The 12,549-nt window shown below is 42.1% G+C and overlaps 1 protein-coding gene across 8 annotated transcripts in view; it reads right to left on the minus strand.

The window, feature by feature from the left end:
* Positions 1 to 12,549, minus strand: part of LOC103789852 (uncharacterized) — a 49,747-nt gene that overhangs the window by 23,200 nt on the left and 13,998 nt on the right. For 4 of the 8 annotated variants that reach the window (XR_013531306.1, XR_013531305.1, XM_008987634.5 and 1 more), the window contains exons 1-3: positions 5,432 to 5,594; positions 1,865 to 1,991; positions 1,271 to 1,369 (exon numbers count right to left, since the gene is read on the minus strand). Coding sequence is in view for 6 of the 8 variants with exons in the window: in XM_008987634.5 (XP_008985882.1) it covers positions 1,271 to 1,369; positions 1,865 to 1,991; positions 5,432 to 5,434 (229 nt within the window). In the remaining 2 variants the exon portion in view is untranslated. Of the gene's footprint in view, positions 1 to 1,270; positions 1,370 to 1,864; positions 1,992 to 5,431; positions 5,595 to 12,549 lie in introns of those variants that run through there. The other 4 variants (XM_008987635.5, XM_078361989.1, XM_078361990.1 and 1 more) reach the window with 3 other exon arrangements.

Below are 12,549 nucleotides of genomic sequence, written 5' to 3' on the forward strand. Positions count from 1 at the left end.
ACATGGTGAAACCCCATCTCTACTAAAAATACAAAAAATTAGCTAGAGGGGTAGCAGGTGCCTGAAATCCCAGCTACCCAGGAGGCTGAGACAGAAGAATGGCTTGAACCTGGGAGGTGGAGATTGCAGCAAGCCAAGATTGCACCACTGCACTTCAGTCTGGGCAACAAGAGTGAAACTCTGTCTCAAAAAAACCAATCAATAAAAGAAATTAGAGAAGACATACATTTTAAAATATTTCATATTTATGCATTCAAAGAATAAATATTGTTCAAGTACCATGTTCTCTAAAGTAATCTATATATTCAACAAACGTCCTATCAAAATTCCAGTGGCTTTGTTTTCACAGCAATAAAAACTACATTTTTAAAATTTACAAGAAACTACAATAAACTTCAAATAGCCAAAGCAATCCTGAGGAAAACAACAATGCAAAGGGCCACTTATAATTTATACTTTCTAATTCCAAACTATATGTCAAGAATATAGTAATAAAAACCGGATGGAATGTGCAGAAAATTAACATAAAAACCCATAGAGGCTGGGCATGGTGGCTTATGCTGTAATTCCAGCAATTTGGGAGGCCGAGGTGGGTGGATCACCTGAGGTCAGGAGTTCAAGACCGACCTGATCAACATGGAAAAACCCCATCTATTAAAAATACAAAATCAGCCAAACATTGCAGCACATGCCTGTAATCCCAGCTACTTGAGAGGCTTAGGCAGAAGAATCACTTGAACCTGGGAGGCAAAAGTTATGGTGAGCTAAGATTGCTCCGCTGCACTCCAGCCTGGGTGACAGAGGGAGACTCTGTCTCAAAAACAAAAACAAAACAAAACAAAACAACAAAAACAGACCACGACGAGTACAGTTTAGACATCATACAAAAAGAGAACTAAAAAAGTAATTTAAAATAAAGTTTCTAAAAATCATGCAGATATCTGTATGATACCACAAAACGATAAGAAACCAGTGAGATTGTATTGCGTTTTAATGCCATGAAGAGGATTTTGGCTCTCACTGTAAACTTGAAGGAAGATCAATGTAGCAAAAGTAGACTCATTCGAGAATTTGAAAGCATAAGAGAGAAGATGGCCCTATGTGAGAAAACAACAACAAAACAAGCAAACGCCTCAGGCTTCCCAGAAACTATTTGCTTTGGAACACAACTTCCCAAATCACTCTGTAGGGACTGTCTGGGTTTTTTTTTCCTTTTTTTTAATCTTCCCACTTTTCAACTATGTCAACTGTTTCATTCATTCTCACCTACCTGGGGGTGTGGCTACCATACTGTGTCTCTTCATATTCCAGGGATCTTTTTCTTGCTGCAGACAGGTGATCGGATCTGCCTTAGAGACAGCAATACCTGCTTTATTAAAAATAAATTACATGAATCTCTCAGATTCTCTAATTACCAACCTCTACCGTGCTTACTAAAGAGATGTCATAGAATATTCTAGAAAAAATCCCAAAATACTATTTAATGACAGAAAGTTCTTAACATTTAGAAAATATTTTAAATTAGTAGGTTCTTAATTTCACTACCCAGTACTTATGAGTCAAAAAGTAGTGGTGGCAAGCCGATTTTTACATGGGGGCGACAATATTTTATACCACGAAATTTCTGAAATTACTACTCCTCTACAGTGAAGGATACAGACCAACTCAGAAATGTAAAAGGTTCAGGCCAAGATAAAACATCTTGAAGAAGTCTTTTCTACATGAACCATTCCTCAAGATTTTTTGAAAACAAGGATTAGAAATTCATTTATGGAAAGCATTAATTACCAAAAATTATTATATAAAAATAGAGAAATGAAACCTTTAGGGTATATGAGGAATTGTGTATTAAAGTTATTCTCACCCAAGAAGGCCAGGTTCCTGTAGTTCTCTAACATCACTTTTCTATACAATTCCTTCTGTGCTGTGTCCAGGCATTGCCACTCCTCCAGAGAGAATTCTATGGCCACATCTCTAAATGTCAACGGCCCCTGAAAAACACACAAACACATATTTACAAGTGTCCATGGGCAGAATTTATCATTTAAGGTTAAATAAGAGAGTAAAGAAAATTGGTTCAGACTTATAGGAATGAATGAAATTATCTAACAATTTTTAACAAAGAAATATTCTCTAATATATTCTCTAACTCTGAGAGAAGAGACTGATATAAGCTTTACAAAACCAGTGTGTGTGTGTGTATGTGTGTGTTTGTGTATAAATACTTTAATGAGTATTAAAGTACAAAACTAAAGGCATAAACACAAACATGTGCGGTTTTAGTTCTATATTTGCATCACAAAGAATGAGCTGTCTATACCTTTCGGACAAAGAAGACATGTTGAATTAGAAGGCACCTCTTAAACCTCGGTGAGGTGGCTCATGCCTGTAATCCCAGCACTTTGGGGGCCGAGGCAGGCGGATCATGAGGTCAAGAGTTTGAGACCAGCCTGGCCGGCATCGTGAAACCCTGTCTCTACTAAAAATACCAAAAAATTAGCAGGCATGGTGGCAAGCGTCTGTAGTCCCAGCTACTTGAGACTGTACCCCAGCCTCGGTGACAAAGCAAGACTCAATCTAAAAATAAAAAAAATTTAAAAAGCACCTCTTAAATTTTAATATGTAAAATAAACTGAAGATCTTGTACAGATTTTATTTTAAGAACATATGAAATAAAGTCTGAGTCTCTGAATTTTTTTTTTTTTTTTTGAGACCGAGTTTCGCTCTTGTTACCCAGGCTGCAGTGCAATGGTGCAATCTCGGCTCACCGAAACCTCCGCCTCCTGGGTTCAGGCAATTCTCCTGCCTCAGCCTCCTGAGTAGCTGGGATTATAGGCACACGCCACCATGCCCAGCTAATTTTTTGTATTTTTTTTAGTAGAGACAGGGTTTCACCATGTTGACCAGGACGGTCTCGATCTCTTGACCTCATGATCCACCCGCCTCAGCCTCCCAAAGTGTAGGGATTACAGGCATGAGCCACCGTGCCCGGCTTGATCTCACTCTTAAGATGCTTGTTTACACTTACAGATTCTGTCATCAGATTCTATTTACACCTGGAGCCTCTCACATAACTGCAGCATTCACCAAACAAGATCTGAAAAGCTTACCGAGCCACACTCTCAAAGGGGGGGTCTTTAAGATTTCTATGTTGATGGCCTGGCAAGGTGGCTCACACCTGTAATCCCAGCACTTTGGTAGGCGGAGGTGGGCCAACTACGCGATCTTTGACAAAGCTGATGAGAGGAATGTAAAAAGAATTCCCCATTTAATAAATGGTGCTGGAAGAACTAGCTAGTACTATGTAGAAGATTGAAACTGGGCACCTTCCTTACACCATATATAAAAATCAACTCAAGATGAGTTAAAGACTTGAATGCAAAACTTATAATTTAAAAAAAAAAATCTGGAAAATAAACCTAAAAAATACCATTCTAGGCCTAGAAACTAGCGAAGATTTTATGATGAAGATACCAAAAGGAATTGCAATAAAAGAAAAAATTGACAAATGGAAATAAAGAGCTTTTGCACAGCAAAGAAAATATTAACAGACTAAACAGACAATCTAGAAAATTTTTTAAAATTGCAAACTATTTTCTTATGGAGATTTAATGTCCAGAATTTAAAAACTTAAACAAGTTGACAAGAAAACAACATACCACTGAATTAAAAAGTAGGCAAAAAACACAAACAGATGGGGGCCGGGCACGGTGGCTCACATCTGTAATTCCAGCACCTTGGGAGGCTGAGACAGGCGGATCACCAGGTCAGAAGTTACAGATCAGCCTGACCAAAATGGTGAAACCCCATTCTCCTAAAATTACAAAAATTAGCCAGGTGTGGTGGCACACGCCTGTAATCCAGCTACTCTGGAGGCAGAGGCAGGAGAATCGCTTGAACGTGAGAGGCGGAGGTTGCAGAGAGCAGAGACCGCACCATTGCACTGCAGCCTGGCAACAAGAGTAAAAGTGTCTCAAAAAACAAACAGGCCGGGCATGGTACCTCAAGCCTGTATTCCCAGCACTTTGGGAGGCCGAGATTGGTGGATCAAATGAGGTCAGGAGTTCGAGACCAGCCTGGCCAACATGGTGACACCCATATCTAAAAAAAAAAAAAACATGAAGAGATGTTTTTGAAAATACAAATATGTGACTGGCAAAAATATTTGTTTAAATGTTCATCACATTAGAGAAATGCAAACAAAACTACAGTGAGATATCATCTCACACTAGTCAGAACGGCTGTTGTTAAAAAGTGAGTAACAGGCCGGCACCGTGGCTCACGCCTGTAATCCCATCGCTTTGGGAGGCCAACGCGAGCAGATCACCGGGTCAAGAGATCAAGACCATCCAGGCCAACATGGTGAAACCCCGTCTCTACTTAAAATACGAAAAAATAGCCTGGCATGGTGGTACGTGCCTGTGGTCCCAGCTACTCGGGAGGCTGAGGCGGAAGAATCGCTTGAACCCAGGAGGCAGAGGTTGCAGGGAGCCGAGATTGGGCCACTGCACTCCAGCCTGATGACGGAGCAAGACTCCGTCTCAAAAAAAAAAAAAAAAAGGTGGATAACAGATCAGGAACCGTGGCTCATGTAATCCCAGCACTTTGAGACCACCCTTGTCAAACAAGGTGAAACCCCATCTCTACTTAAAAAAAAAAAAAAAAATATATATATATATATATATAAACACAAAAATTAGCCGGGCACAGTGGCTCACGCCTGTAGTCCTAGTTACTTAGGAAGCTGAGGCAGAAAAGTCGCATGAACTAGAAAGGCGGAGGTTGCAGTGACCAGAGATCATGCCACTGCACTCCAGCCTGGGCGAAGAAGCAAGACTCCATCTCAGAACAACAACAAAACAGGTATCACGTAACTGTACCTAATCAATTACTAAATTCGGGTTTCTTCATTGTGCATTTTATAAAAAACTTTCCTTCAAGCCTCTCCCATAGACCGCAAACTACAAACCAAACCATAGTTGAGTGCTTTACAATTCTAGAACCACTCTTCGATTAAATTCTTTAATATTTTTGCAGAGACTCCCATACATTTTTAATAGGAGGAAATAGGAACTGGGAACCCCACAGAACAAAGCTCTTTTAATTCATGAAGCCGCACGCCAAGTCAGGATTCTTCCCTGACGACTCTTTCATGGTTCCTGCACAATCCGGGAGTGACGCGGCACAGCGGGTGCAAAGCTGCCCAGAGAGGGCTCCAGGCCAGGGCTCAGTCACTGCGCAGGGAAGAGACAGGACACCCGGCGCCGCTGTCAGTGCAGCGGCCATTTTATGGCTGAAGGGGACTGAGGCCGAGCTGGGCAAAGACAACTCAGGGCGGATTGCGGTGAGGACTGAGTCCCGCCACAGCCGCTTCCCACTGGTTCTACCCAACCCCTTCCTCTCCCTCCCGATGTCGGACTGGCACTCTCACCATTTCTAGGCTTCCAGAGGATCCCAGCGTCTTAGCTGTGGAGCCCGCAATGCCTGCGGGTCAGGGGGCCACAAAGGGTGGGCCTTTAGGAGCCGAGAACACAGAGGAATAAAGAAGAGACCTGGAGTTCGGGTTGCAAAGAGACGAACGTGGCAGCCGTCCTGTCTGCTTCAGCTGCATGCCTGATTGGACGATTCACTGCCCAGCGTCGCTGATTGGATAACGTTTAAAACCCCACCTCTCAGGTTCTGAGTGACAGATGTGGATTAGATGAGTCTGAAGAAAAAGTGACAGCCTGCCTAGGCTGCAGTATTTTCATGCAGAGCTTCCTCCCTGAACTGAGCCAGGCCCACCCCAGAGGGTATTTGCATTCAACCTTGTGTATAAGGTCATATGCATTTGTAAATAACATATGTATTGCACATGGCTATACATAAATAAAGAGTACTATAACATATGTTTTAGAATTTCAGCTTTTCTTTTCTTTTCTTTTGGCCAAGGCATGTGGATCACGAGGTCAGCCAAGCCAAGACGGTGCAACCCCATAGCTACTAAAAAATACAAAACTTAGCCGGGCGTGGTGGCCCTGTAATCCCAGCTACTCAGGAGGTTGAGGCAGAAAATTGCTAGAACCTGGGAGTAGGAGGTTCCAGTTAGCCAGGATCGCGCCACTGCATTCCAGCCTGGGCAATAGTGCAAGACTTCTTCTCACAAACAAACAAACAAACAAACAAAAAAAGATTGTAAAACATGTATGGAAATCTAGAGTGGTCAGAAATGACAAATTTGCTGGATTTATTTATAAAGCCTTATTATCATTTGCTTCAGTATAGATAAGAGACTAATACAAAAGTAAAAGTTTACTTCTCTGGACAAAAATTTTGTACTTTTTTTTTTTTTTTTTTTTAAGATGGGGTTTCACCATGATGGCCAGGCTGGTCTTGAACTCCTGACCTCAGGTAATCCACCCACCTCAGCCTCCCAAAGTGCTAGGATTACAGGCTTGAGACACCGCGCCGGCCTTGTACATTATTAATATGACAGAGTAAAATGTTTTTGATCACCTTTTGAATAAATTTGGAAACAAAGAGAGTAGAGTGAGAATTCTTCTCATGCTGTCTTTCTCAGGTGTTTAGATTGGGAAAATCAATCTCCTATGTCAAGCAGTAAATGATTTTATTATTTAAAATTATTTTATTATCACTTTGTCTAAGTGAATGACTACTATTTTATGGCGACCTGTGATTCTATTGTGGTAAAGCGTTTTAACCCTTTGATATATTTGACAAGATTCCCGAATTCACATTTCAGCAAAAAAAAAAATTGTCTTTTTTGTTTTTTTATCCCAAAGTTTTGGATGTTACAGAGGTCCAATGCAGCATCCAAAAAAATGATGAACAGAATTATCTGATATGGTGAACTACATGGAAAACACTGTCAAATTAAAAATGATGTTTGACCTTCTTTAACTTATATTTTAATAAATGTTATTAATGTTTATTCCAAAATTGCATGCAATTTTTCTTTTCTTTTTCTCTTTTTTTTTTTCTTGAAATAGAGTCTCACTCTGTCACCCAGTCTGGAGTGCAGTGGCACAATCTCTGATCACAGCAACCTCCGCCTTCCAGGTTCAAGCGATTCTCCTGCCTCAGCCTGCTGAGTAGCTGGGACTACAGGTGTGCGCCACAACGCCTGGCTAATTTTTTTGTTTTGTTTTTAGTAGAGATAGAGTTTCACCATGTAGCCAGGATGGTCTCAATCTCCTTATCTTGTGATCCACCCACCTTGACATCCCAAAGTGTTGAAATAACAGGCATGAGCTATGGCACCTGGACTATAATTTCTAAAAATCTAAGATACCTGAGTATATGCTATTAATCATAATTATTGTTATGACTATGTTATTATGAGAAATTATTGTAGGCCACAGACATCATCAACTTCTTTTCATTTGTTTCTTTATAACAATTTCAGGTTAATAGTTTAATTCTGATATAGTTTCTAAAAACTTCAAAAGCATGCGAAATTCGCCGGGCGTAGTGGCTCATGCCTGTAATCCAAGCAATTTGGAGGCCAAGATCACCTGAGGTCAGGAGTTCAAGACCAGACTGACCAACATGGTGAAACCCTGTCTTTAAAAAAATAAATAAATAAAAAATAAAAATAAAGTAAAAAAATTTAAAAATAAGAAATAAAATAAAATTAATTTAAAAATTTTTTTAAATAAAATGTTTAAAAAAAAGCATGCAAAATTCTAGAGTATAATGTTTTTAAGGAGGTTTATTAAAAGAGGAAAATGACCCAGGCAAGTTGAGTACAGGTTTCTGATAATTTGAGAATCATATTGTTTAGACTGGGTAAGGATTGTATGAATTCTAATGAAGAAACTGACTCATAAAATTTATAACCCAGGGAAGGCCGGGCATGGTGGCTCATGCCTGTAATCCAAGCACTTTGGAGGCCAAGGCAGGTGGATCACCTGAGGTTGGGAGTTCAAGACCAGCCTGACCAACATGGTGAAACCCCGTCTTAAAAAAAAAAAAAAGTATAACCCAGGGAAAATAAAAATCGATTAAATATTGGAAAAAGACTCTTTAACATGTTTATGCTAAATCTGCCAGTGCCGAATTTTTTAGCTATGCCTGCCATTTGAATAAACTTTGTGGTCCGTGTCAAATTACCTATGACAGTTACCAGTGCTATGCACCAAAACTGGAGAAACAAAGCCTGGTATTTAAGAGAAAATAAATTTTATGTTACATGTGGACTCATGGAAAACCCAGAAAGCCAGGCCGGGCACAGTGGCTCACGCCTGTAATCCCGGCACTTTGGGAGGCCGAGGCGGGTGGATCACGAGGTCAAGAGATCGACACCATCCTCGTCAACATGGTGAAACCCCATCTCTACTAAAAATACAAAAAATTATCTGGGCATGGTGGCACGTGCCTGTAATCCCAGCTATTCAGGAGGCTGAGGCAGGAGAATTGCCTGAACCCAGGAGGCGGAGGTTGCAGTGAGCAGAGATCGCGCCATTACACTCCAGCCTGGGTAACAAGAGTGAAACTCCGTCTCAAAAAAAAAAAAAGAAAAGAAAACCTAGAAAGCCAACAGTTCCTTGTTTATTCCTGGTTTCTTATAGCTTTTATTATTGAAAGTGTTGTATTCAATTACTCATCACAGATGAGATAAACTAATGTAAATTAAATAATTTATTAGGTTGGGCTCACACCTGTAATCCCAGAACTTTGGGAGGCTGAGGTGGTCAGATCACTTGATGTTAGAAGTTCAAGACCAGCCTGACCAAAATGGTGAAACCCCATCTCTACTAAAAATACCAAAGTTAGCAGGGCGTGATGGTAGGCACCTATAATCCCAGCTACTCAGGAGCTGAGGCAGGAGAATCACTAGAACCTGGGAGGCGGAGGTTGTGGTGAGCCAAGATGGCACTAGACACTCCAGCCTGGGCAACAAGAGCAAAACTCTGTCTCAAAAAATAATAATAATCCAAAGTCTGTCTTCTGAACACTAGATCTGGCTGGTCGTATTCACTCAGGGCAGTAGAAACCTGTGAACATGACAGTGAGCTAGTTTGGGGCCCAGGCTCAAATTGTCTTGAATGCTCTGTGTTTATTTCACAATGCTTCCATCTCTGTAGGAAAAGCCTATGTTAGCCAGCTGGAGAGTAAGATATCACGGACAGGAGAAACAAGGGGCCCCTGTTGACAGTTCCAGAAGCAGAAGCTCATTCCCAGAAACACAGCTGTTAGTCAACAAGCAGCTCGTGATACATGTCTAAAAACGCTCAGCTGAGCCTACAGAAATGGCCACACTGAGTCTAGCCTGAATAACTGACCATCTGAATTATGAGCTAATACATTTTGGATGGTTTGTTATGCTGCAGTAGCTAACTGATACATGCACCCAGTGTAGGTAAGATGCCAGGATTTAATGACAGGCTCAGTATTACTTACATTCTGACAGTGCACACCCTAAAGGTGCTGTTTTTTCCTCTGGTTTAGAGTTGGATGTCTTGTAAGGTAATACCGAGTAATGCAGAAATACATGTAGACATTTATGTGTGTGATTGGTGCTTATACCCACACAGTCCCCCACACCACAGGAGAAAACAGATAACCACAGCCTGGCCATTAGGGCCAAGGCCAAATAGCAAAATCAGCTTGCCTTTAATCTATCTTTTTCTTATCTAAAACTTGGAGGTCAAGAGTGTCAACAGGTCTGAAGACACAGGGTTCTCTTCTGCTGTGACCCCATCATCCTTTGTCACTAACTGATTTCTAGAAGGAGGGTGGGCATTGCCCTCTACTCTTTCTATGGCCACTATCTGTCCTACTCCTAAAACTGAAGAGAGATGTAGGCAGGGAGAGGCTGTCCCCTCATCTCTGGTAGAAAAGGGATGTTCAGGCCATTCACCCTCCTGATGTCAGAGCTGCACTTCAGTGTAGCAGCTATTGGCCATGTGTTGCTATTGGGTGCCTGGAATGTGCCTGGTCTGAACTACAGTGTCCTAGAAAGGTGAAATATGAGTTAGTTTCAAAGATTTTGTTCCAAACACACACACACACACACACACACACGTATATGTTTGCATATAATTAGTAATTACATATTTCTCACATATTAAAATGACAAGATTTTGGATATGTTGAGTTAAGTAAATTGTTATAGTCAATTTCATCTGTTCTTTGTTTCTTTTTAAAGTTTGGCTGCTAGAAAATTTAAAATTCACATGTGGCTCACATTTTATTATTTTATTTTATTTATTATTTATTTATTTATTTTTGAGACAGAATTTTGCTCTTGTTGCTCAGACTGGAGTGCAGTGGCGTGATCTCAACTCAACGTAACCTACATCTCCCAGGTTCAAGTGATTCTCCTGCTTCAGCCTCCCAAGTAGCTGAGATTACAGGCACCCACCACCATTTTTTTTTTTTTTTTAGACGGAGTTTCGCTTTTGTTACCCAGGCTGGAGTGCAATGGTATGATCTCGGCTCACCGCAACCTCTGCCTCCTGGGTTGAGGCAATTCTCCTGCCTCAGCCTCCCGAGTAGCTGGGACTACAGGCGTTCACCACCATGCCCAGCTAATTTTTGTATTTTTAGTAGAAAAGGGGTTTCACTATGTTGACCAGGATGCTCTTGATCTCAAGCTGCCTTGGCCTCCCAAAGTGCTGGGATTATAGACGTGAGCCACTGCACCCCATCCCACCACCATTTTTATAGAGATGGGAGTTTCACCATGTTGGCCAGACGGGTCTCAAATTTCTAACCTCAGGTGATCCACCCCTCTCGACCTCCCAAAGTACTGGTATTACAGGCATGAGGCACTGTGTCTGACCAGTGGCTCACATTTCATTTCAGAGGATTGCCTCCTTTTTTTTTTTTTTTCTTCAGATGGAGTCTCACTGTGTTGCCCAGGCTGGAGTGCAGTGGCGTGATCTCAGCTCACTGCAACCTCCACCTCCCGAATTCAAGCTATTCTCTTGCCTCAGCCTCCCGAGTAGCTGGGATTACATTCATGTGCCACCATGCCTGGCTAAGGATTGCCTCCTTTTTAAAATCTCAGGCTGCCTGCTCAAATGATTAGAAGCAAAAAAGGTCATAAAATTTAAAATTTTAGAACAATTGTTATTATGTTCTTTTAATTTGTGAATAGCCATATAGCATATTGTTTACAAGTGCATATGACCTTATACCCAAGGTTAAAGGCAACTACCCTCTGGAGTGGGCCTGGCTCAGCTCATTTAGGAAGCTCTGCCTGAGAAGGCTGCAGCCTAGGCTGTCACTCATTCAGCCCCAGCTCCTGGGTTTGGCAAGGCCTTTGTCTCTTGCTGCAGCTGGAGTTCCAGGTCTTGTCCTCACTGTTCTAAATCCTCTGCTCCTAGAAGCCCAGCCTCTGTGGCCCTGTGACCTGCAGGTATTTTGAGATCCACAGCTAAGATGCTAGGAACCCCTGGAAGCCTAGACATGGTGAGAGTGCCCAGTCAGACATCCCCAGAGAGGGGAAAAGGCTGGTTGGAACCAGTGGGAAGTGGCTGTGGCAGGACTCAGGCCCCCCCACAGTCAGCTCCACAGTCTGCTCCCTGAGTTCTCCTTGTCTAGCGCAGCCTCTCCCCTTCAGCCATAAGATGGCTGCGGCGCTGCCAATAGGGGTCCTGGGCGTCCTGTCTCTTCCCATCCCAGTGACTGTGCCTTGGCCTGGAGACCTCTCTGGGCAGCTTTGCATCTGCAGCACCACGTCTCTCCGAGATTGTGCAGGGACCAGGGGAAAGTCCTCGGGGGAGAATCCTGACTTGGGGTGTGGGATGATGAATGGGAAAAGCTTTGGTCCTTTGGGTTCCCAGTTTTTATGTTCTCCTATTCAAAATCTGTGGCAGTCCTCACAAAAATATTTAAGAATTTAATCAAAGAGTGATTCAATAATTGTGGTTTATGAGTGATTCAATAGTTTGTGGTTTATGAGAGAAGCTATTTGTAGTTTGGTTTATCAAAGAAGCTTGAAAGACTTATAAGGTGCATGATAAAGAAAACCGTATTTGGGCCGGGCACGGTGGCTCAAGCCTATAATCCCAGCACTTTGGGAGGCCGAGGAAGGTGGATCACGAGGTCAAGAGATTGAGACCATCCTGGTCAACATGGTGAAACCCCGTCTCTACTAAAAATACAAAAAATTAGCTGGGCATGGTGGCACGCGCCTGTAATCCCGGCTACTAGGGAGGCTGAGGCAGGAGAATTGCCTGAACCCAGGAGGCCGAGGTTGCGGTGAGCCGAGATCGTGCCATTGCACTCCACCTTGGGTAACAAGAGTAAAACTCCGTCTCAAAAAAAAAAAAGAAAACCGTACTTAACAATTGATTAGGTACAGTTACATAGCAGTTTTTATAAGTAGAAACCAGAGCCTCCTTAGTCTAATTGCCTGCCAGTTAATTATTCTCACTCTTCACAGGGGACTGATTTTCCCCTGCATTTTTTAACAAGTTTGTGTTCCCTGAAGGGTCTCAAGTGTACCTCCCACCCCCACTCCTCCCGCCTAACTCTGGCCTGCAGTTAGGTTTGAATTGCAAATAAACTAAAATACTAAATCCAGTTACTTCTGACATT

Source organism: Callithrix jacchus, chromosome 22 (assembly GCF_049354715.1).
Source record: "Callithrix jacchus isolate 240 chromosome 22, calJac240_pri, whole genome shotgun sequence".
NCBI classification, from domain to species: domain Eukaryota; kingdom Metazoa; phylum Chordata; class Mammalia; order Primates; family Cebidae; genus Callithrix; species Callithrix jacchus.